Source organism: Myotis daubentonii, chromosome 1, assembly GCF_963259705.1.
Source record: "Myotis daubentonii chromosome 1, mMyoDau2.1, whole genome shotgun sequence".
Lineage (NCBI taxonomy): Eukaryota > Metazoa > Chordata > Mammalia > Chiroptera > Vespertilionidae > Myotis > Myotis daubentonii.
Genome location: NC_081840.1, coordinates 66,941,811 through 66,966,546, shown reverse-complemented (window position 1 = coordinate 66,966,546; position 24,736 = coordinate 66,941,811). Strand labels below are relative to the sequence as shown.

The window sequence follows — 24,736 nt, the reverse complement described above, 5'->3', positions numbered from 1 at the left end:
TGCATGGGTTGCGGGCTTGATCCCAATAGGGGGCTTGCAGGAGGCAGCTGATCAATAGTTCTCTCCCATCGTTGATGTTTCTATCTTTCTCTCCCTCTACCTTCATCTCTGAAACCAATAAAAATATATTAAAAAAATAAAATAACTTCTAAAAAATGTCAGTTTCACCATTAATTTCTAGTAGAGTAGGACTGTTTTTTTTTTCTTTTTAAATATATTTTTATTGATTTCGGAGAGGAAGGGAGAGGGAGAGAGAGATAGAAACATCAATGATGAGAGAGAACCATCGATCAGCTGCCTCCTGCACGCCCCCCATTGGGGACCGAGTCCACAACCCAGGCATGTGCCCTTGACCGGAATCAAACCCAGGACCCTTCAGTCTACAGGCTGATGCTCTATCCACTGAGCAAAACCGGCCAGAGCAGGACTGTATTCATTTTTTTAAAAATATATTTTATTGATTTTTTTAGAGAGGAAGGGAGAGGGATAGAGAGTTAGAAACATCAATGAGAGAGAAACATCGATCAGCTACCTCCTGCACACCTCCTACTGGGGATGTGCCCGCAACTAAGGTACATGCCCTTGACTGGAATCGAACCTGGGACCCTTCAGTCTGCAGGCCGATGCTCTATCCACTGAGCCAAACCGGTTAGGGCCAGGACTATATTCTTTACCACTATTTTTCTATCACTCAGCATGGGATCTAGAATGTGTGTGTATTTCTAAATATGTTTATTTATTTTTTAAAATCCTCACCTGAGGGTATTTTTCCATTGATTTTTAGGGAGAGTGGAAGAGAGAGGGAAAGACAGTGAGAAACATCAAGGTGAGAGAAACACATTGATTGAGTTGCCTCCTGCATGAGCCCTGACCAGGGCCTGGGCTGGGGAGGAGCCTGCAACCAAGGTATGTACCCTTGCCAAAACCGGTTTGGCTCAGTGGATAGAGCGTCGGCCTGCGGACTGAAAGGTCCCGGGTTTGATTCCGGTCAAGGGCATGTACCTGGGTTGTGGGCACTTACCCAGTGGGGGACGTGCAGGAGGCAGCTGATCGATGTTTCTCGCTCATCGATGTTTCTAACTCTCTATCTCTCTCTCTTCCTGTCTGTAAAAAATCAATAAAATATATTTAAAAAAAAAAAAAAAAAAAAAGGTATGTACCCTTGACCAGAATCCAACCCGGGACCCTTTGTTCTGCAGGCCAATGCTCTATCCACTGAGCCAAACCAGCTAGGGCTAAATTGATTTTAGAGAGGGAGGAAGGGAGAGGGGGAGAGAGATAAAACATCGATGTGAGAGAAACATCAACATCAATTGGCTGCGTCCTGTGTGCCCCTTGCTGGGGATTGAACCCAAAACCACATGTGCCTTGTTTGAAATTTAACCAGTGACCTCTTCGTGCATGGGTTAGTGCTCAACCATTGAGCCACACTGGCCTGGCTAGAATGTGTGTATTTTTTTAAAATGTGTTTTTGTTTATTTTGTTTTTTATTTAATTTATTGGGGCGACATTGGTTAATAAAATTATATAGGTTTCAGGGTTATAATTCTATAATACATAAATAATACGTCATCTGTAGATTGTATTGTGTGTTCACCACCCCAAGTCAAGTTTCCTTCCCCCTTTATCCTCTCCTACCTACCCCTCACCCCCTTTTAAGAAAATATTTTGGTTTTTTGTTTTGTTTTTGATTAATCCTCACCTGCGAATTTATTTTTCAATGATTTTTTTTTTTTTTTAGAGAGAGAGGAAGTAAGGGGGGGAGGGGGAAAGGAGAGACAGACAGACAGACAGACAGACAGACATTGATGTGAGACACATCGTTTGGTTACCTCCCGCATGTGGGGGATTCCTTTGCAATCCAGGTACATGTCCTTGACTGGGAATTGAACCTTCAACCCTTCAGTGCGTGGGCTGACATTCCAACCACATAGCCATACTGGCCAGGACAAAAAATGTTTTTAATGAACTTTAAATGATTAAATGACAGATTCTTAGATTCATAGAGCTTTAAAATCAATAGGACCTTACCAGTAATCTTTTTTGTTGTTCCTCTCCATGGAAATCTTCAGTAAAAGGCAAAAAAGGTTTATGCCATCTGAAGAGAAACCAGAGTCATCTTGAATCTATTTTTTCCCCATTTTATAGATGAGAAATATGAGGTCCAGAGAAGTTAAATGTTTTGTCTAAGCCCACACACCTACTTAGTAACAGACTTCAAATTAGAGCTCTAATCTTATTTCAAATATACCACACTAATTTGTTTTTCTTTTTTAGTAAGAAATATGCTAGTATTTGGATCTGAGAATACTGTTGAAGAGCAGTAGAAAGCCCCAGCCATTGAAGACTTGAAATAGTCTAGCAATTTCCCTTCCTGTCTCTTCTGATAGAACTAATCAAAGTTAGTTTACAGAGATTACAGCCGGTGAAGAAAGAAGTGAATATAAGTACCTTCGGAGGAATGTAGATCTAGTCTGTGTAAGACCACACTGCCTAGATCCATGATGCTTTCCAAAATGCTGAGGAGAGTGCAGTTTGCATTTTGAAGATCAGTTCTGAGGGAACTGCCTTAGGTGATATGTTTTTGTTTTTTTCATGCAGAAAACTTCACTTTAGTTCTTCAAAGACTTCTGTAAAGAAAGCCTTTCTAGCATAAAAAGACACATGTTAAAGTTGTAGAAAAAGAAAAAAAAGGAAGAAAGGTATTGATCTCTTTTAGTCCCAGTATTTATTTACTGTGTCAGTATTATTATCATATTAAGCTTGAGGTCTCCTATAGCATCTGCCAGGATGAACATTCCTGATTCTTTGTTATAATAAGACTTATGTTCAGATATTCAGGTATTCAGAATTATCGCTGTAAAATTATCTGTGGATGTTGCTTGTTTCTCTGTCTTGCTTTTTGTGTTTGGTATCCATGAGAGTAAAAATGTTTGCTCTTGTTAAGGAATATGAGGAAAAGTAAAAACTGTATATTATAATGGAAGATGCTCAACATCACTAATTATTAGAGAAATGCATATTATAATCACAATGAGATGTCACCTCATACCCATTAGAATGACTACCATCAAAAACTTAGAAAATAACAATGTTGGCTGGTATGTGGAGTAATTAGAACCTTTGTGTCCTGTCGTGGGAATGTAAAATGGTGCAGCTGCTATGGAAAAAACAGTATTGCAATTCCTAAAAAAATAATAGAATTACCATATGATCTAGCAATTCCACTTCTGGGTATATACTCAAAAGAACTGAAAGAAAAATCTTAAGAAATGTACACCCCTGTTCATAGCATCGTTACTCACAATAGTCAGAGGGAGGAAGCACCCAGTGTCCATTGACTGATGAATGGATAAACAAAATGTGGTATCAGTGGATCATTATTCAACCTTAAAAAAGAAGGGGATTCTAGCTCTGGCCGGTGTGGCTCAATTGGTTGGGCATCTCCCTGTGCACTGAGTGCTTGTTGGTTCGAGTCCCTGTCAGTGCACATGCACTGGTTGCAGGTTTGATCCATGGTAGGGGGTGTGCAGAAGGCACATCCATTTTTTCCCCTCTCCCTCTTTCTTAAAAAAAATCAATTAAAAATAATCTTTAGCATGGGTGAACCTTGAAACCATTGTGCTAAGTGAAATAAACCAGGCACAAAAGGAAAAAAAAAACTTTTATGATTCCACTTGTGAAGTATCTAGGGTATAGAGTAGAGAAAGAAAATTCAGTTGGGGCAGAAGCTGGGGAAGGTGATATGCAAATTTATAGAGACAGAAAATATAATGGTGGCTATGTAAAGGTTAGGGGAATTGTTTAATGGATATAGAATTTTAGTTTTGCAAGATGAAAAGAGTTCTGGAGATTGGTTGCATAGCAACCTAGATACACCTAACTGAACTATACACTTAAAAATGGTTAAGATGCTTGAGTACATTATGCTAAGTGAAATAAACCAGTCACAGAAGGACAAATACTATATGATTCCACTTACTTGAGGTATCTAAAATAGTCAAACTCATAAAAGCAGAGAGCAGAAGGATAAGTGGTTGCCAGGGGCAGAGAGGATGGGGAAATGGGGAGTTGCTAATCAACAAGTATAAAATTTCAATTATGCAAGATGAATATGTTCTAGAGATTTGTACAATACTGCCTATAGTTAACAATATCATACTGTGCCTTTAGAAATCTGTTCAGAGGGTAGATTCCTTATAGAGTGTTCTTACCACAATAAAATAAAAATACATGTTCAGCCGAAACCAGTTTGGCTCAGTGGATAGAGCGTCGGCCTGCGGACTGAAGGGTCCCAGATTCGATTCCGGTCAGGGGCATGTGCCTGGGTTGCGGGCATATCCCCAGTGGGGGATGTGCAGGAGGCAGCAGATCGATGTTTCTCTCTCATCGATGTTTCTAACTCTCTATCTCTCTCCCTTCCTCTCTGTAAAAAATCAATAAAATATATTTAAAAAAATACATGTTCAAAATGGTTAAGGTGGTAAATTTTATTTATGTGTATTTTACTACAATTAAATTTTTTTAAATCTTCAAAATAGTATAGTAAGGTTACCATAATAGGCAACATATCATTTGCTTTATCCTTTGTCTTTTTTCTTTTTTTTTATTAAATCTTTATTGTTCAAATTATTACATTTGCTCCTCTTTTTTCCCCCCATAACTCCCCTCCTCCCAGTTCCCACCCCACCCTCCGCCCTCACTCCCCACCCATTGTCCTCATCCATAGGTGCACGATTTTTGTCCAGTCTCTTACCCCATCCCCCACACCCCTTTCCCCCCCAAGAATAGTCAGTCCACTCCCTTTCTATGTCCCTGATTCTATTATAATCACCAGTTCATTCTGTTCATCAGATTATTTATTCACTTGATTCTTAGATTCACTTGTTGATTGATGCGTATTTGTTGTTCATAATTTGTATCTTTACCTTTTTCTTCCTCTTCCTCTTCTTAAAGGATACCTTTCAGCATTTCATATAATATTGGTTCGTGGTGATGAACTCCTTTAGCTTTTCCTTATCTGTGAAGCTCTTTATCTGACCTTCAATTCTGAATGATAGCTTTGCTGGATAAAATAATCTTGGTTGTAGGTTCTTGGTATTCATCACTTTGAATATTTCTTGCCACTCCCTTCTGGCCTGCAAAGTTTCTGTTGAGAAATCAGCTGACAGTCGTATGGGTATTCCCTTGTAGGTAACTGAGTTTCTTTCTCTTGCTGCTTTTAAGATTCTCTCTTTGTCTTTTGCTCTTGGCATTTTAATTATGATGTGTCTTGGTGTGGTCCTCTTTGGATTCCTTTTGTTTGGGGTTCTCTGCGCTTCCTGGGCTTGGAAGTCTATTTCTTTCACCAGGTGGGGGAAGTTTTCTGTCATTATTTCTTCAAATAGGTTTTCAATATCTTGGTCTCTCTCATCTTCTGGCACCCCTATAATTCTGATGTTGGTACGCTTGAAGCTGTCCCAGAGGCTCCTTACACTATCTTCGTATTTTCGGATTCTTTTTTCATTTTGCTTTTCCAGTTGGGTGTTTTTTGCTTCTTCGCATTTCAAATCTTTGACTTGATTCTTGCACTCCTCTGGTCTGCTGTTGGGAGTCTGTATAATATTCTTTATTTCAGTCAGTGTATGCTTAATTTCTAGTTGGTCCTTTATCACAACATCGAGGGTCTCATTAGATTTCTTGTACATCTCATTAAGTTTATCGGCAGTCTCTAGAAGACTCTTGAAAGACCTCAAAAGTGTGGTTTTGAATTCTATATCCAGCAGCCTGCTTTCCTCCCGTTCTGTCATTTCTGTCCTGTTTCTTTGTCTCGGCATTTTTTATGCTTCGCTGTGTCGATAGAGTGGCTTTCTGTGCTAAGTGTCCCAGATACCTGAGGTAGACACTCTTGGTGCACCCCCTTGTGGTCTTTGTGCATAGTCTTGTTGTAGCTAAGCCTTGATTGTTGTAGGTAACACTGGGAGGGATTTGACCTCCAGGCCAATTGGCTGTGAGAATCAGCTGTGTCTGCAGTGGGAGAACTTCTGTCCTGGATTTCTAGGGTGGCACTAATCTAGCCTCTGCCTGAGGCTAACCAGCAAATGCCTCGTGCAAGGCTTGGGCGGGGTGGGTCCCAGGGGATCAACAGGGCCAGCGGAGTGAGCAGTTATGGCTGCTCTCAGTCCTGTCCCCAGAGGCTCTGCCTCTCAGTGTCCCAGCAACCACTGCAAACCTCGGAGAGAAAGTTGCCCTCGAGTTCCGACCGATGCCGGACAGTCCTGCTTCTCCTGTTTGAGTCTGGGTCCCCAGAGACTCACCCGGAACTGGAGCTCAGAGCCTGAGACTCCCTCCCGATTGAAAAAGACAACCGCGCCCTCAGCCGCCAGCCCGCTCCGCACGCACCTTTGTATTTTACTTCAGCACTGAATCTCCTCTGAGTCTCTGTATGCTTTTCTCTTTCCTTCTAGTTGTAGAATTTCCCCTCAGCCAGCCTTCCTGTGTTTCTGGGTGATGTCCGTTCCGTCTTTTAGTTGTATTTTTGAAGTGGTTGTGCGAGGCAGCAATCTCCGGTGTTTACCTATGCCGCCATCTTGGTTTCTCCTCTGTCTTTTTTCTTGATAGTAAAATAGCCATTCACTTAAAAGAGAGAGAAGATAAGGGGCAGTATCTCCTTAAATATATGTTGTTTATGTCAGTGTACTTATTGTCATTCACATTGAAAATTATATTTGTGTTTATTAAGTGTTTCTACATTGGGATATCTTGGAGACTAATAATAATCAAAATTAATAATAATATAAAGTTATTTCAGAATAAGACTTGGTCTATATGTAGTACTCTGGAGACCTAATTAACAGTGGTTTCATTAAGAATCATACCAAATATTCTCTGCCCTTAGGAACCCAATGCTTCGAGAAATAAGAAAAGCTCTCGCCGAGTCAGCTTTGCAGATACTATAAAGTAAGTTGAAAGGAGAAATAATTTTAAATGACAGTAGTGCTTTGCTGTGTGTCAAACTAAATATGTTACTGCTGACTTATATAACCTGTGTTTCTATTAGATAAGCATTAGAGAATTGTTATTTAAGAGGTTGTTATTTAGCATTATGCTTAAAAGAAAAACATTGAGCCCTAGAGTGTCAGCCTGCAGACTGAAGGGTCCGGGGTTTGATTCTGGTCAAGGGCACATGCCAAGGTTGCAGGCTCGGTCCCCAATGTGGAGTATGCAGGAGGCAGCCGATCAATGATTCTCTCTCATCATTGATGTTTCTATCTCTCTTTCACTCTCTCTCTCTTTCCCTTCCTCTCTGAAATCAATAAAAATATACTTAAAAGGAAAACATTGAAAGTGTTTCCTCTAAAGTTAGGAATAGCCGAAACCAGTTTGGCTCAGTGGATAGAGCGTCGGCCTGCGGACTGAAAGGTACCAGGTTCGATTCCGGTCAAGGGCATGTACCTGGGTTGCAGGCACATTCCCAGTGGGAGATGTGCAGGAGGCAGCTGATCGATGTTTCTCTCTCATCGATGTTTCTAACTTTCTATCTCTCTCCCTTCCTCTCTGTGAAAAATCAATAAAATATATTTAAAAAATAAATAAATAAAAATAAAGTTAGGAATAAAACTACTAAGTTTTACTACTGAGAGAGATGGTGCAAAGGTCTGGGTTACACACACAACTCTAAAGGAAGTGGAGGTATAAAAAAAGGTTATGGGAAGTTTAAAAAAAAGACTTCCAATTTACTCTTCCTTTTTTTCTTCTTCTATTTTATTATTAAAAGTTATAACAGAGAAAATAGTATCATGAAAACTCAAGTATTCATTTTCAGCTACAGTGTCAACTATGGCCACTCTTGTTTCACTACATCCCCACTTAGTTCCTTTTCCTGTCCTACTGGATTATTTTCATGTGAATCCCAGATGTATTTCATTAGTTATGCCTTTAAAAGACAAAATATTTTTAAAGAACCTATTAACCCTTTGCGGTCGTATTAAATTTGGACATGGGTGTCGTACTGGTCGGAATTAATTTCCATTGAAAGAGCAGTGATACATAACATGCAAGATTATGAAGGATAAACAAGATTTATTAATTCTTTTTTGAACATTAGATGTATGTTTAGACAATAATGTGTTTCAATAACATGTTTTTATATAAAAATTATATTTTATATTTCTCCATTGTGTGGTATCTTTGAAAGCAGTCTCCAATATGCAGTGCTGGTTTTCGACTACATGTATCACAAAAATAATTAGTTTGGCATCTTCTGCCCCTAATCTTTCTGTTTGAACATACAGAGCAATCTGTACTTTTCACACCTTCACAGTGCTGCAATATATGCAGTTTCCCATTAAGACTTTCATCTTTATCTGAGGCCGATGGTCTTCCTGCCAAAATAAAACTCTTCATCGTTACTTTCAGATTCGCAGTACACTTCTTTTGGTAACTTTCTTTTTGCCATTTTGGAGTATTATTTTGAAATATCTTAACAAGTGAGAATGCCTAATTACAGTTAAACGTAATTTGTAAACCTTTATTTGAAATTCTGTGAAGTATCTTCAAAGCTTGTGGATTTCTTCACTCTCAAAAGGCGACCGACTCGCCACGGTGTTTTGCATGGCGAGTGTGGAACGACCACGTTTGTTCATATTGAGTTTCGATATCTCCGATTTGTCGGGGCAATGTTTTGGTTCGTGACAAGGTCGCTTAGACACTTAAGAGCTTTCAGAGAAATTATGAACTGATACATGAATGAATAGAGTTAAGATTAGTACGGTTCCTTGCTGTGGTGGCTGAGAGCAGACATACGACCGGAACGGTAAAAAAGCTTTGGTGGATGAGAGTAGACAAACGACCGCAAAGGGTTAAATTTATTTTTAGATATTTTTTTATGCAATTGTAAATGGGATTGTTATCTTAGTTTCCCTTTCTGATAGTTTATTATCTATACTAATAAAAGAGAAAAATGGTAATTGGCGTACGACGATACCCTTTTCATTGGCTAATCGGGGCTATATGCAAATTAACTGCCAACTAAGATTGGCAGTTAACTGCCAACAAGATGGCGGTTAATTTGCATATGTAGGCACAATGCAGGGAGGCGAAAGGGAAAGCAGGAAGAAGCCCCCTGCCACTGACAGTGATCGGAAAGCCAGCGGGGAGCTAAGAGCTGGGGGGCAGGGCAAAGGCGGCCCCAGGGCCGCCTTTGCCCTGCCCCCCAGCCATGATCGGAGAATCAGGTGCCTTTTCTGCCCTGGCCAGTGATAGCAGGAAGTAGGGGTGGAGCCAGCGATGGGAGCTGGGCACGGTCGAAGCTGGCAGTCCCGGGAGCTAGGGGTTCCTTGCCTGGGCCTAAAGCGAAGCCCACGATCGCGGGGCCGCTGCCGCTGCGGGTCCCCGCTGCCCGGGCCGGACGCCTCAGCCAGAGGCTTCCTGCAGGGGCAGGGGTGGAGCCCGCATGATCGCAGCGCCCCCCGCTGCCACTGCAGGTCCCCGCTGCCTGGGCCGGACGCCTAGGCCAGAGGCGTCAGGCCTGGGCAAGGGGCCGATCCTGCGATTGGAGGGTGATGGGGGTCAACGCCTGAGGGCTTCCCAGTATGTGAGAGGGGGCAGGCTAGGCTGAGGGACACTCCCCACCCACACATCCCAGTGCACGAATTTCGTGCACTGGGCCCCTAGTCTTATATAATAAAAGCCTAATATGCTAAGTGTCCAATGGTTTGACCAGTCGCTATGACATGCACTGACCACCAGGGGGCAGACACTCCAACCGGTAGGTTAGCTTGCTGCTGGGGTCCAGCTGATTGGGACTGGGGGAGATGGGCCGGACACATCCTGGAGCTCTCTCACAGTCCCTCCCCGACCCCGATCCTGCACCGGTGGGGTCCCTCAGCTTGACCTGCGCCCTCTTGCAATCCGGGACCCCACGGGGGATGTTGGAGAGCCAGTTTCAGCCTGATCCCCACAGGCCAGGCTGAATCTGTGCACCAGGCCTCTAGTTGGTGTATAAACATGCAATCGATTTCTGGATATTTACTTTGTATCCTGCTACTTTACTGAATTTATCACTTCTAGTAGTTTTTTGGTGGGCTTTTTAGGGTTCTCTATATACAGTATCGTATCATCTGCAAACAGTGACAGTTTTACTTCTTCCTTTCCAGTTTAGATGCCTTTTATTTCTTCTTTTTGTCTGATTACTATAGCTAGGACTTCTAGTACTATGTTCAATAAGAAAGTGGACATTCCTGTGTTGTTCTGACCTTAAGGGAAATGCTTTTAGTTTTTCCCTATTGAGTATGATGTTAGCTGTGGGTTTGTCATATATGGCCTTTATTATGTTTAAATAAAAACAGTATGAATTAATACCATAGTGTTCTAATTCAAAATGACAGATTTTCATTAATTTTTACTTTCTTTTCTAGGGTATATCAGACAGAATCTCATATGAAAATAGAGAGAAAGTCAGAAATTGCAGGTAACATATTAATGCAATTCCTTCGAGTCTGTTTTGTATAAAAATTTACTGTGGATATCTAACCAGATAATAGATATAACTTATTCTTTATTTTATTGGTTAAAAAGTATATCTTGTGTCGGGGGGAGGGCAGTATTTTTTTATTCTTGTTAATTTTTCTAATGCTTTATCAGAGTATCTTTGAAAAACTTTAATTTTTTTTAATTTTTAGAAACAGAAACAAGAGAAAATGTTCTGTTTATACAGTAAGTAAGAAAAATGTGATTCAAATTGTATTTTAAAGTTATTTATTCCTACTAATAAAGTACTTTTTAAATTAGTGTCCTTTTTAAAAAAATATGTTTTTATTGATTTCAGAGAGAGGAAGGGAGAGGGAGAGAGGAGAGAAACATTATTGATGATAGAGAATTCTTGATTGGCTGCCTTCTGCATGCCCCCTATTGGGGACTGAGCCCAAAAGCCAGGGATGTACCCTGACCAGGAATCACACCGTTGATAGGTTGATGCTTAATCACTGAGCAACACCAGCCACACTAAGTTAATATCTTTTTAGTTTTTTATTTTGTATCCCTTTTGTGGAATATTTAGGAATAATTTAAAAAACAAATTGTTGCCCTAGCTGGTTTGGCTCAGTGGATAGAGGGTTGGCCTGTGGACTGAAGGGTCCCAGGTTCAATTCTGGTCAAGGGCACATGTCCAGGTTGTGGGCTCGGTCCCAGTGGGGGGCGTGCATTGATGTTTCTCTCTCTCCTCCCTTCCTCTCTGAAATCAATAAAAATATATTAAAAAACAAACAAAACTTGTTCTAAAGAAAAGAGTATATACCAGACATTACTTTATAAACAACAACAACCACAAACAAAACAAATTGTTTTGCAAAATTTAATGTACTGTTATATTTGACTAGAGGCCTGGTGCATGAAATTCGTGCACTCGGGAGGGGGGGCGGTTCCTCAGCCCAGCCTGCACCCTCTCACAATCTGGGAGTCCTCGGGGATGTCCCACTGTCATCAGTCGGACATCCTTAACACTGCAGCAGAGGCAGGACAGGCTCCTGCCACCGCTGCTGTGCTCACCAGGTGTGAACTTGGCCTCTGGCTGAGCATCGCTCCCCCTGTGAGCACTGCAAGAGCTCCTGCATTGAGTGCCTGCCCACTGGTGGTCAGTGTGTGTCATAGTGACCAGTCGTTCTGCCTTTTGGTCAGTTTGCATATTACCCTTTTATTATGTAGGTCAAGAGGCCTGATGCACGAAATTCATGCAAGTGTAGGCTTTTGGGGCCCCAGCTGCCTTGGCCCTCCTGGCCCCAGCTGCCTCACAGCCCTGGCTGCCTCATGGCCCTGTGGCCCCACAGCCCCTGCCCACTGGTCGTTCCGGAAGGTCGTTCTGCTGTCCGGTCTAATTACAGATTAGCTCTTTATTATGTAGGATAAGTATGTGCATTGTACAGCTTATTCTTTTAATAAAGTGATGAAATACTCTTTCATTTATAAATCCTTAAATACATCAGCTGGTATTCTATATAATAAAAGGTTAATATGCAGATCGACCAAAGGGTGGAACGATAGGTCGCTATGACATGCACTGACCACCAGGGGGTAGATGCTTAACACAGGACCTGCCCCATGGCGGTCAGTGTGCTCCCACATGGGGAGCATCGCTCAGCCAGAAGCCAGGCTCACAGCTGGCAAGCATAGCAGTGGTGGCAGGAGCCTCTCCTGTCTCCGCAGTAGCGCTAAGCTGGCAGTTGGACATCACCTGAGGGCTCCTGGACTGCAAGAGGGCGCAGGTCGGGCTGAGGACCCCCTCCCCCTTCGAGTGCATGAATTTCATGCACCAGGCTTCTAGTAAAATAATAAATACCAATCTTCAGATTTTTTAATTAAGTTTATTTTTATAATATTAATACATAGAAAAGTAAATACCAGTAGCTTTTGAATACATGAAAAGATGCTTATCTTCAGAAGAGAAATAAAGACTATTGAGATATAATTTTTCATCCAATTAGCTAAGAACATAGGTAGAACATCACTCATTGCTAGTGGGTATAAATTGTAGAAGGCAATTGGCATTATTATTCAACTGTTATAATTCTTGGTAATTGTGATACAGATTTTTAAAATATTTTTTTATATTTTAGGAATAAGACTTCAGAAGATAATTACTGTGAAATTACTGGTGAGTATGATCAGAGTGCTTTTCTTATCATATACCTTTCTCTTCATCCAGATTCCTTGATAAGTAATATCTAAAAGAACAGCCCTAACCGGTTTGGCTCAGTGGATAGAGCGTCGGCCTGCGGACTCAAGGGTCCCAGGTTCAATTCCGGTCAAGGGCATGTATCTTGGTTGCGGGCACATACCCAGTAGGGAGTGTGCAGGAGGCAACTGATCGATGTGTCTCTCTCATTGATGTTTCTAACTCTCTATCCCTCTCCCTTCCTCTGTAAAAAATCAATAAAATATATTTTAAAAAAATCTAAAAGAACAGTGAAAAAAAGAGTGTGAAGAGAGCTCTGTGTGTTACACAAAATTTTTAGTTTAAAATTTCACAAATTTACTTCTTCCAAAACTGCTGTTCCTCTTGTTTCCTCTATTTTTGACTCTCACTCATTTATTTTTATTTATTTATTTTAAAAAAATATTTTTATTGATTTCAGAGAGGAAGGGAAAGGGAGAGAGAAATAGAAACATCAATGAAAGTCCCCCACTGGGGATTGAGCCCGAAACCTGGGCCTGTGCCCTGACCAGGAATTGAATCGTGACCTGGTCAACGCTCAACCACTGAGCCACGCCGGCTGGGTCTTACTCATTTATTCACTCAAGTCAGGAATTGAGTCATTTTTTAATATTTGCTTCATTTTCTATATCTATTTGGCTATACTCTTTCTATCCTGTCTCTTAAATATCTTGCAGATCTCTTACTGTTTCTCTATTCCTTCTGCCACTGTTTGAATTCAAGTTCCTATTATTCTTTCTTGGGTTATTCTAAATAGTTTCTTATCCTTCGAATCTATTCTATGTATTTCTAAATCTGATCATATTACCTTCCAGCTAAAAATTGTTCAATGACACTTTTTTGCTTGCAGGATAAAACGCACACTCCTCAGCATAGACTTAGAAAGCCCTTTATGATTTGGCTTGTCGTCTTCTCCAACCTTATTTCCTTTCCTTTATAGGCATCTTTTCCTCTAGCCAGGGATGGGGAACCTTTTTTTTTGCCAAGGGTTTGTATAAATGATACTATAAATGATGTTATAAATAACATTTGTAACATAATTCACAGGCCATACAAATTTATCAACTTAAAAATTAGCCCGCAATATTTGGTCAAACATTTAACTCACCCCTAATGCTTTGGCAGGGCCAGACAAAATGATTTTGGCCTACGGGCCAGACATTCCCCATCCCTGCTAGATCATGAAGAACTATTTGCAATTCCTCATGTGGACTTTTTTCCTGCTTATATCCATTGTAAATGCTATTTTCTCTACCTGAAGTGCTCTCCCGACTACAATTTGCCTAGCATTCTTCTCATTTTTCACATAGCGTAACTTTAGTGCTTTTCAAAGTAACCAGTCCACAAACTATTACAATCCATGACTGAGAGGAAGTTACTCTGGAATGTAAATCAACTGTGGCTGTAAGCTATTATTTTGTTTAGCTGACATTTTTTCTTAGTAATGGAAATGCTTTTGATTTAGCAGTTCACAGACTGGCACCATACACTAAGTAGTACTGGCTTAAATGGAGTTGTTTTTTTGGCAAAGCCAATAAGTTAATCACTCTTTCCTGTGTTTTGACAACACTCCTTCTGTTTCTCAGTCTCTTGTAGAATTTATCACATTGTAGTTCTGGTATTTATTTTTGGCTCTTTTGTTAAACGAAATTTTTTTGAGTCCAAATATTTTGTCTTCACTTTGTACTTTAGTAGACAGTTGTTTTGGGGATCATAATAGGTTCTGAAGCAGTATTTGTTGAATAAATGAGTGGAAACTTAATAAATAAATAAGGCTTCTAACAAAAAGCCTATAATTACTTCCCCATGTTTAATCAAGGTTGCTGTAAACTCTTTAAATTCTTCTAAAGATTTGCCGTTATTTTTATTTATTTTAATTTTTATTGATTTTAGAGAAAAAGGGAGAGGGAGAGAGAGAAACATGGATTGTTTACCTCCCATATGTACCCTGATCAGGATTGAACCCACTACCTGGGTATGTGCCCTGACCTAGAATCAAACACAAAACTCTTCAGTGCATGAGATGACAATCTAACTAACTAAATCACACTGGCCAGAGCCTATTTTTACTTATTGTTATTACTAGAGGCCTGATGCACGAAATTTTTGCAAGAGTAGGCCTTCCTTCCCCCAGCTGCCGGCACCAGCTTCCCTTTGGCACCTAGGACCCAGGCTTCCCTCACATCTCTGGCTTCTTCCACAAGGTCGTCTGGAAGGAGGTCCGGTCTAATTAGCATATTATGCTTTTATTATTGTAGATTTTTAAAAAATATTTTTTTATTGATTTCAGAAAGGAAGGGAGAGGAAGAGAGAGATAGAAACATCAATGATGAGAATTGATTGGCTGCCTCCTGCATTCCCCCTACTAGGGATTGAGCCCGCAACCTGGGCATGTGCCCTTGACTGGAATCGAACCCAGGACTTTTCAGTCCACAGGCCAATGCTTTATTCAAACCAGCTAGGGCTATTATAGATTTTTTAATCCTCACCTGAGGACATGTTCATTGAGTTTTAGAGGGGAAGAGAGAGAGAGAGAGAGAGAGAGAGAGAGAGAGAGAGAGAGAAACATAAATCGGTTGCCTCTTATAGGCAGGTGTACAGGATGATGCTCCAACCAACTGAACCACACCAGCCAGGGCTAAAGATTTACTTTTGAACTTAAGTATTTAAAAAATATTTCCTTTTGTATTATAGCATCTTCAATCCTATATTTCTAAAGTCCAGTTTGTTACCTAAACCTTTATATTTTAACTAGAGGCCCGATGCATGAAATTCATGCAAGAGTAGGCCTTCCTTCCCCCAGCTGCCGGCACCGGCTACCCTCTGGCACCCAGGACCCGGGCTTCCCTCACAGCCCCAGCTTCGTCTGGAAGGTTGTCCGGAAGGACGTCCAGTCTAATTAGCATATTACGCTTTTATTATTATAGGTTCTAAAATGTCTTGACTCTAGTTCCTTATTTCCATTCTCATTGTATCTTGCTCTAACATAAAATCTCATCAAGTTGTGTTTGAACTATTACAGTAGTTTTCTTTCTTTTTTTTTTAAATATATTTTATTGATTTTTTACAGAGAGGAAGGGAGAGGGATAGAGAGTTAGAAATATCCATGAGAGAGAAACATCCATTAGCTGCCTCCTGCACCCACCCTACTGGGGATGTGCCCGCAACCCAGGTACATGCTCTTGACCAGAATCGAACCTGGGATTCTTCAGTCCACAGGCTGATGCTCTAGCCACTGAGCCAAACTGGTCAGGGCTACAGTAGTTTTCTTATTGGTTCTTCTTTTTCTTGAATCTACTTCATGCTCCTTCTCTAGTATCCTATATAATAATCCTATATAATAAAAGAGAAAAATGGTAATTGGCGTACGACGATACCCTTTTCATTGGCTAATCAGGGCTATATGCAAATTAACTGCCAACTAAGATTGGCAGTTAACTGCCAACAAGATGGCGGTTAATTTGCATATGTAGGCACAATGCAGGGAGGCGAAAGGGAAAGCAGGAAGAAGCCCCCTGCCACTGACAGTGATCAGAAACCCAGGGGGGAGCTAAGAGCTGGGGGGCAGGACAAAGGCAGCCCTGGGGCCGCCTTTGCCCTGCCCCCCAGCCATGATCGGAGAATCAGGTGCCTTTTCTGCCCTGGCCAGTGATAGCAGGAAGTAGGGGTGGAGCCAGCGATGGGAGCTGGGCACGGTCGAAGCTGGCAGTCCCGGGAGCTAGGGGCCCCTTGCCTGGGCATAAAGCGAAGCCCACGATCACGGGGCCGCTGCAGCTGTGGGTCCCCGCTGCCCGGGCCGGACGCCTCAGCCAGAGGCGTCCTGCAGGGGCAGGGGCGGAGCCCGCACGATCGCGGCGCCCCCTGCTGCCACTGCAGGTCCCTGCTGCCCGGGCCGGACGCCTAGGCCAGAGGCGTCAGGCCTGGGCAAGGGGCCGATCCTGCGATTGGAGGGTGAAGGGGGTCAATGCCTGAGGGCTCCCAGTATGTGAGAGGGGGTAGGCTGGGCTGAGGGACACTCCCCCCCCACCCCCACACACCCAGTGCACGAATTTCGTGCACCGGGCCCCTAGTACTATATAATAAAGAGGTAATATGCAAATTGACCCTCTGTCACACCATCACAAGATGGCTGCACCCACAGCGGAGACGGGGTTCCTGTAATGAGCAGTAAGGAGCAATCAGCAGGAACCTGAGGCTGCGTGGCGCCAGGCCGGGGCAGGGGACCTGAGGCTGCGCCCCACACCCGACAGCGTCTGGATGGGGGACCTCAGGCCACGCCCCCCGCCCCAGGCGGGGGGACCTGAGCCTGCACCCCCCCACCCGGCAGTGCTTGACAGGGATGGGGCTAGTCAGGTCTGGATCTTGCCCAATGCGGGTAGGGCTGGCCGGGTCCAAGTCTCACGTGATTTCGAGGTGCACGCAGCTGGGCGGGGACTTGACTCTGGGTCCCACGGCACACCCCATACTCTGACAGAAGGAAGATTTTCATAATACATTTTACTAATTTTCTTTCATCTCTGACACTTCTATTATAGAGAAAAGGCAAATAGCAATATTAAAATATTTCGTCTTGCCCTGACTGGTTTGGCTCAGTGGATAGAGCGTCGGCCTGCAGACTCAAGGGTGCCAGGTTCGATTCCGGTCAAGGGCATGTACCTTGGTTGCAGGCACATATCCAGTGGGGAGTGTGCAGGAGGCAGCTGATTGATGTTTCTCTTTCATGGATGTTTCTAACTCTCTATCCCTCTCCCTTCCTCTCTGTAAAAAATCAATAAAAAATATATATTAAAAAAAATATTTTCTCTAATTAATTCCCTTTTAATGTGCAGGAATTTCGTTCACTGGGCCACTAGTTATTTTTATAAAATGCACATTTCATCATGGGAATGTCTAGATTCCTTAACATAGAATAAAAGGTGATTCAAATCTTATGTAACCTCTACTATCCAGGAAATAAAATGGAGAAGTAAAGGGGGGGAAAAGTGGTCCAAACTTTCCATGTTTAAAATTTGTGCCACATTCTAAAAACATTTTAGTCACACAGAGAATACAATAACTGTTTCTGTCTAACATGAGACAATTAAAAAGTCAATGAAATTTAATACCTAAGTCCTTATAAAGGGCTTAGTAACTAGTAAAACTTTAGTAAATACAGTAGCCCCCCTTATCAATAGGGAATATGTTCCATGAATTTTCCACTTAATATTTTTAGATCATGGTTGACCACGAATAAATGAGACTGAAAAAAGCAAAGCCGCTGATAAGGTACTACTGTACTTGTAACCGATGAAGAATCTAACAAAAGGCTCTTGGTGATACATATTTTTGTCATTGACTATTTTTTTTTTTTCTTAATAGGAATGAACACGTTGCTTTGTGCTCCCATTCAGACCCAGATGCAACAGAGAGAGGTATGAGTTCATGCAAGTGCCTTCATATTTAATTTCCCTTGACAGTTGAAACTTTTTAAAAACTCAAAATTTAATGGTAATGGCATGACTTAGGTGTTATCTACCAAAATGGACCTATAGACTGGGAAAACTTCCTACCCTTCGAGTTAACTAAGGAAAGTTAAATCACTGCCAGTTTAAATAATAGGGAAATATATTAGTTATATCAAGACTTCTTACACTTTAATGGGCATATGAGTCATCACAGGATTTTGTTTAAAAATATAGATTTTTTATCCAGTAGATCTAGCGTGGGCCCTGAGATTCTATACTATCAATCTCCTGGGTCTTCCTAGTGCACTGGTCTATAGACCATACTTTGAGTAACAAGGAGTTTGACCATATCCTTACAAATAAAATCACTGCATTAAGATTCAAAGAGTGCCGAAACCGGTTTGGCTCAGTGGATAGAGCGTCGGCCTGCGGACTGAAGGGTCCCAGGTTCGATTCCGGTTGGGGGCATGTACCTTGGTTGCGGGCACATCCCCAGTAGGATGTGCAGGAGGCAGCTGATCGATGTTTCTCTCTCATCGATGTTTCTAACTCTCTATCTCTCTCCCTTCCTCTCTGTAAAAAATCAATAAAATGTATACCAAAAAAAAAAAAGATTCAAAGAGAATCCAACTTCCAAGGATTCAGAAGTGTTCTATCAAGTAGTCAGCTATGCACTTATCCCTTTCTGAGTCTTTTATTTAAAGAGAGAATGACCTATCAGTAATTATAATTTTCATAATATTTGCATTTGGAATTGTCAGTCCTTTTTATGTTTAGTCATTCTAATGGGTGTAGAATTAACCTTGAACTTTTAATTTGTCCAAAAATACTAAAAGTATTTCAGGGAGAGAAAGATTGAAACATCAATGATGAGAGAGAATCATTGATTGGCTGCTTCTTACATGCCCCCTACTGGGGATCGAGCCTGCAACCCAGGCATGTGCCCTGACTGGGAATCCAACCATGACCTCCTGGTTCATAGGTCAATGCTCAACCACTGAGCTACACCTGCCAGGCTAGAAAAAAATTTAATAACAAATTATGTACTACACAGCACACCATTGATTCAAACAAACCAATCATTGACAATTATTTTTACAGTACATGTTGTAAAATACGTTTTTAAAGTTTTTATTGTATTTGATTTTTTAAAATATTTTGCTTTCATTATAGATTTCAGTTACAGAATACAACCATGAAGAGACACATTCAAATGACCAGACAGTCATCTTTTCAGATGAAAACCAGATGGACCTGACAGCAAGTCACACCGTGATGATTACAAAAGGCCTTTTAGATTGTACAAAAAGTGAAAAGTCCACCAAGACAGATCCCACATCGTTTGTGGCTAACTTAAAACTTCACACTGAGGATTCAAGAATGAAAAAAGAATTGAATTTTTCCATGGATCAAAACACTAATTCAGAAAAGAAAATAAATTTCAATGACTTCATAAAAAGATTGAAGACAGGGAAATCTAATTCTTCTTCTACAGGACCTGATAAAGAAAATTCTGAGATACCTATTCATTCCATAGAATCAAATAAGGCTTCTTCCATACATCAAAAGCATGTATCCCTTAATGTAGATGAAAATAACAGTAATATGACTAGAATCTTTATAGAAGAAGATGATGGGATGAATTTCACCAAGTGTTATACATCCAATATTCAAACTTTGGTTCCCATGTCCACTGAAGCCAACTTAAGGGAATTTAAAAGTGATATTACAGTTTATGGTAATGACTTGATGGACTTGACAATAAACCGCACTATACAAATTTTACCCTCTGCAGATAATTTATCTGAAATAGAAAATCAAACTCAGACTGTCATGATGGATGTTACAACAGGTTATAGAACTAAAGCTCCAGCAAAGACGACAGTCTTTGAGAATAAACCAAATGCTGCTTTTCCAGACTCTCCCTTAAATCCTAAAGGTGACATACATATTACCAGAGGTCATATTATGGGGACAGAAACTCACATAGTCACACAGACTTCTAACCAAGATGTCAGAACATTGGCCATGGTCCCGGAATCTGTATGTTTCAGTCCAGCAATTCAAGATAATAAAACATTTTTGTATTCTACTTGTAATGATGCCATGGAACTGACCAAGTGTCTCTCAAGTATGAAAGAGGAAGAAAATTTGCTAAAGGATGACCGTAATTATCCCAAAATGTGTCATAATCCAGATACCAACTCTCTTCTCATGGATAAAACGATTTACTCAGGAGAGGATAGCATGGACATTACCAAGAGTCACACACTTACAATAGATAATCAAAATTTTAAAGATCAGACAGATGTCCAGATAACAGCCAAACCAATATCTGAAAAAGAAATGATGCTCCAAAATCACAGAACTATGTCAAAGGATGACAAAATGAACATAAATTGTATCTCAGTTCCTCATGTATCTAAGGAAAGATTACAACAGGCCCAGGCAGATACTTGGTCTACTTCATTGGCTGGTAAAAAGACTGTAATCTTCACAGGTGAAGATGAGGGTTTGACTAAAAGTCATACAACTAATTTAGGAAGTCAAGCTCCTTTTGCATCTTATAATCTAGCATTCAAGGATGCCAGTACATCTCACTCTGACAGCAAAAGCCTTTTAGATGAATGGGGAAAAAAGACCAAAACTCATAATGAACTCTCCCGACAACCAAGAATAATATCTACAAACATCCTAACTGATGCCTGGGGCAAAGAAATAGATCAAGTTTTGAAGATTTCACCCTATCTTGATAAAGTTTCTCCTTGGCCAGTTGATATTAACCAGGACAAAGCAACAAGCTATAATATAGTATACTCTCATGGAGATCTTCATAAACAAGTAGCACTGGGAAAGAATAGAAATACAGTTTCATGTGAGCAAGCTTTGTTTCCAATCACTAAACTGTCTTCAGAAGGCCAATCTGCCATGGAAAATCCTAATACTGCTGTTAACAGTCATATAGTTAAATCTGTACCAGACCAGAATTCTAAACTGCCTGAGCCACTGAGGAAAAGTTTAGGTAATCCCACCCTTGACTGTTCTCGTGACAAGATAATTACTTGTTCAGAAGTGGAGCAAAATATGGATCTAACCAAGAGTCACACTGTTGTCATTGGATTTGGTCCTTCTGAAGTACAAGAACTTAGTAAGACTAATTTAGAAAGAACTGTACTTGCAGACAGACCTGACTTTGAACTATTCAAAAGGAAAAGCGTAGGAAAAATAAAAGTGACCTCTTCTGCTGAGGAGAGTGTTTCCTTTCCAGAGAATGGTGAAAGTGACCATTCAGCAGCAAAAGTCAGCCAGCTAACGCTTCTTGGGGACCGATCTAATAGTGTTCCTATAGAGAAAGCTGTAGCATTTATAGCTGATGAGAACATAGACGTGTCTACATCAACTGTTTGGAAAAATGACAAAGATATACAAAAGCCTGGATTTCTGAATGAACATTTGTCAGGCAAAAGTCAAAGAAGGAAAAGCCTTAGACTCAAAGATGACAAGCCCATTGCATTTTCAGGTAATGATAAAAATGATATGGATATCATCCAGAGTTGTACAATGGAAATAAATAACAAAAATGCCCTAGAAGATAGAAAAGATTCTCTGTTGGTGCCTTTGGCAGGAACTTCTAAAACTGTTTTGTATACATGTGGGCAGGATGACATGGAGATCACTAGAATTCACACAACTGCCTTAGAATATAAAACTGTCTCACCAGTTAAAATAACCACTAGGCCAATGGACAATACTGTATTGTTTATAGATAATCACAGTGATCTGGAAGTCACCAAGTCCAATACTGCTTTCATTGATTGTCAAGCCACAGAAAAAATACTTCAAGAGTGCCCTAAATTTGGAATAGTAAAAAAAACCTTGGGTGTTTCTTTTCCTAAGGATGGAAGCTCTGTTCAAGAAATCACTAAACAACAAGCACAGGCTATAGAAAACAAAATTGTTCTTCAGACTGAGCAAGAGCACCATGTGATACCCTGTTCTAATACATTGTCTGGGGATCAAGCTCAGATAGAAATCATCAAATTCCATAGTACTGCTGTGGATGAAAAGGTCATGGCAAAAGTTGTAGATAAGGCCTATACATTGGAAAAAGCCAAACTTGAAAGCTGCCACTTAAATAGCACAGGTAGAAGAAATGTGGATTTTACAAACAATCATGCACCTGCTATTTGTGGATCCAGCGACACTTATTCCTTTCTACCAAATGTTATTTCCTATGTTGATAATTTGGAGGGGAATGTCATGTCCTTATGTGATAAAGATGAGAAAGCCAGTAATTGCCCAGTGCAAAATGATCTTGCTTATGCAAATGATTTAGCCAGTGAATATTACTTGAAATCTGAGGCACTGCCTCTCTCTGCTCCTTGTTCTGTGTTAGAGAAGGAAAAAGTTACTCAAACGAATATCCAAGGACAGCTAAATGACTGTGTCATGACAGTGCTCAAAGATCAAGATCTGATTAAGGAGTCCCCAAATCTATTAGCTAATCAAACTTTAGTATATGGTCAGGATTTGGGAAACATGACTAAACTTGATTCAAAGCAAGTATCTTTTAAGTTTCCAGAGGATCAAATGGAGGACTTTGTTCATAATACAGAACATAGTTTAAAGCAGACCTTTGTTGATGATGATTGTGTTGATTCCCCACTTCATCTCTCAGCTCAGCTATCTCCATTACCTCAGCAAGGACAGAGTATTGTTAATAAAGGTGAAGCAATATTGTCTCAAGCTGCAAGTAAGAATTTAAATATTCTAAGAAATTCCTCTGTACCCACATGTGAAAATGAGTCCAAAGTGCTCAATAATGAGAAACGGTTGACTGTAGCCTGTGAAAAAGAACTGGAGAAAAATATCCAAACTGCTAAATGTAATACAGCCATAGATTTCCAGAGTAACTCAGACTTGACTAAGCATGTTATTCAAACTCATGCCAAGCCTAAAGAAACATCAGATCCTGTAATTGCATCTAATGCTGCAAGTTTTAGTAGTGGCAAACAAAATCTGAATAATTTGAATGGGAAAACTGAAGAATTTTTAGATATCCAAGCTTTTCATATATCATCTTTTCCAGAACAATTACTTGAGTTAGTAAATAAGGCAGACAGTGATATGAGTATAGTGCAAGCTACAGAAAGAAATAATATTAACACAGTGTCCAACAATGTTAAAGATGATAGAGATGAAGAAAATAAAATTTTTCATAATGGAGCTGAAACCAACTCAGTACCAGTTGTAAAAGATAAAATAAGGAGATGTTCTTTAGGAATATTTTTGCCCAGATTGCCAAACAAGAGAAATTGTAGTGTCACTGGTATAGATGACCTGGAACAGATTCCCTCAAATACAACTGATTTAAGTAACTTAGAAACTCAGCCGGTCTCCAGTAAGGATTCAGGCATTGGATTTATTGCAGCTAAACTGAACTTAAGTCCATCTCAATATATAAATGAGGAAAATCTTCCTATATATCCGGGTGAGATTAATTCCTCAGACTCTATTAGCATAGAAACTGAGGGAAAGTCTTTGATGGAGACATACCAGAAAGAGATTTCACCATCTGAAAATAAAATGAAAGAAACCTGCAATAGCCAGAAAAGAACCTGGGTACAAGAAGAAGATGATGATTCTCAGAATGAGAAAAAAATCAGAAAAAGTGAGATTAAGTTTAGTGATACCACACAAGATCAGCAGGTGAGCTCTGTCTTGAACTGAGGAATGTTCTTGATTTTTTAAAAATTATGAGTATTCTTTTTTTTAAAATTATGAGTATTCTTGAATTTTAATTTAATTTTATTTTTTTAATATATTTTATTGATTTTTCACAGAGAGGAAGGGAGAGAGATAGAGAGTCAGAAACATCGATGAGAGAGAAACATCGATCAGCTGCCTCCTGCACATCCCCCACTGGGGATATGCCCGCAACCCAGGTACATGCCCCTGACCGGAATCGAATCTGGGACCCTTCAGTCTGCAGGCCGACGCTCCATCCACTGAGCCAAACCGGTTTTGGCGAATTTTAATTTTAGTATTGGATAAGCAGGAAATTATTATTCTTAGTTATAGGGCTGAAGAAACATTTCTTTGTAGAATCTTAAGGAATTAATAAACAGACTTAAAAATGATTTAAAAAAAATATATTTTATTGATTTTTTACAGAGAGGAAGGGAGAGGGATAGAGAGTTAGAAACATTGATGGGAGAGAAAAATCGATCAGCTGCCTCCTGCACACCTCCTACTAGGGATGTGCCCACAACCAAGGTACATGCTCTTGACCAGAATCGAACCTGGGACCCTTGAGTCCGCAGGCCGATGCTCTGTCCACTGAGCCAAACTGGTTAGAGCCTTAAAAATGATTTGAAGTGACAAATGGTCACAAAAAATGAAATGGAAAGTATTACAAAAGTTAATATTGAAATAGTGTAATTCTAAATATTCTGTCACCTTTGGTGATTCGTTGTGGTTTTGCATATGAAAATTTCTAGGCAGGGTATATGTAATTTTAATTATTTTTATTGATTTCAGAGAGGAAGGGAGAGGGAGCTAGAAACATCAATGATAAGAGAGAAGCATTGATTGGCTGACTCCT

General features: G+C 40.4%; 1 protein-coding gene and 1 non-coding gene across 3 annotated transcripts in view; one reads left to right on the top strand and one right to left on the bottom strand.

Moving 5' to 3' along the window:
- Positions 1-24,736, top strand: part of KNL1 (kinetochore scaffold 1) — a 68,378-nt gene that overhangs the window by 21,107 nt on the left and 22,535 nt on the right. For both annotated transcript variants that reach the window (XM_059704901.1, XM_059704902.1), the window contains exons 5-10: positions 6,878-6,939; positions 10,398-10,450; positions 10,662-10,695; positions 12,591-12,628; positions 18,047-18,099; positions 19,306-23,841. In XM_059704901.1, coding sequence (XP_059560884.1) covers positions 6,878-6,939; positions 10,398-10,450; positions 10,662-10,695; positions 12,591-12,628; positions 18,047-18,099; positions 19,306-23,841 — 4,776 coding nt within the window. The remainder of the gene's footprint in view (positions 1-6,877; positions 6,940-10,397; positions 10,451-10,661; positions 10,696-12,590; positions 12,629-18,046; positions 18,100-19,305; positions 23,842-24,736) is intronic.
- On the bottom strand, positions 1,999-2,118 carry LOC132223369 (U5 spliceosomal RNA). Its single transcript, XR_009450466.1, has one exon. It is a non-coding gene; the product is annotated as a U5 spliceosomal RNA (small nuclear RNA).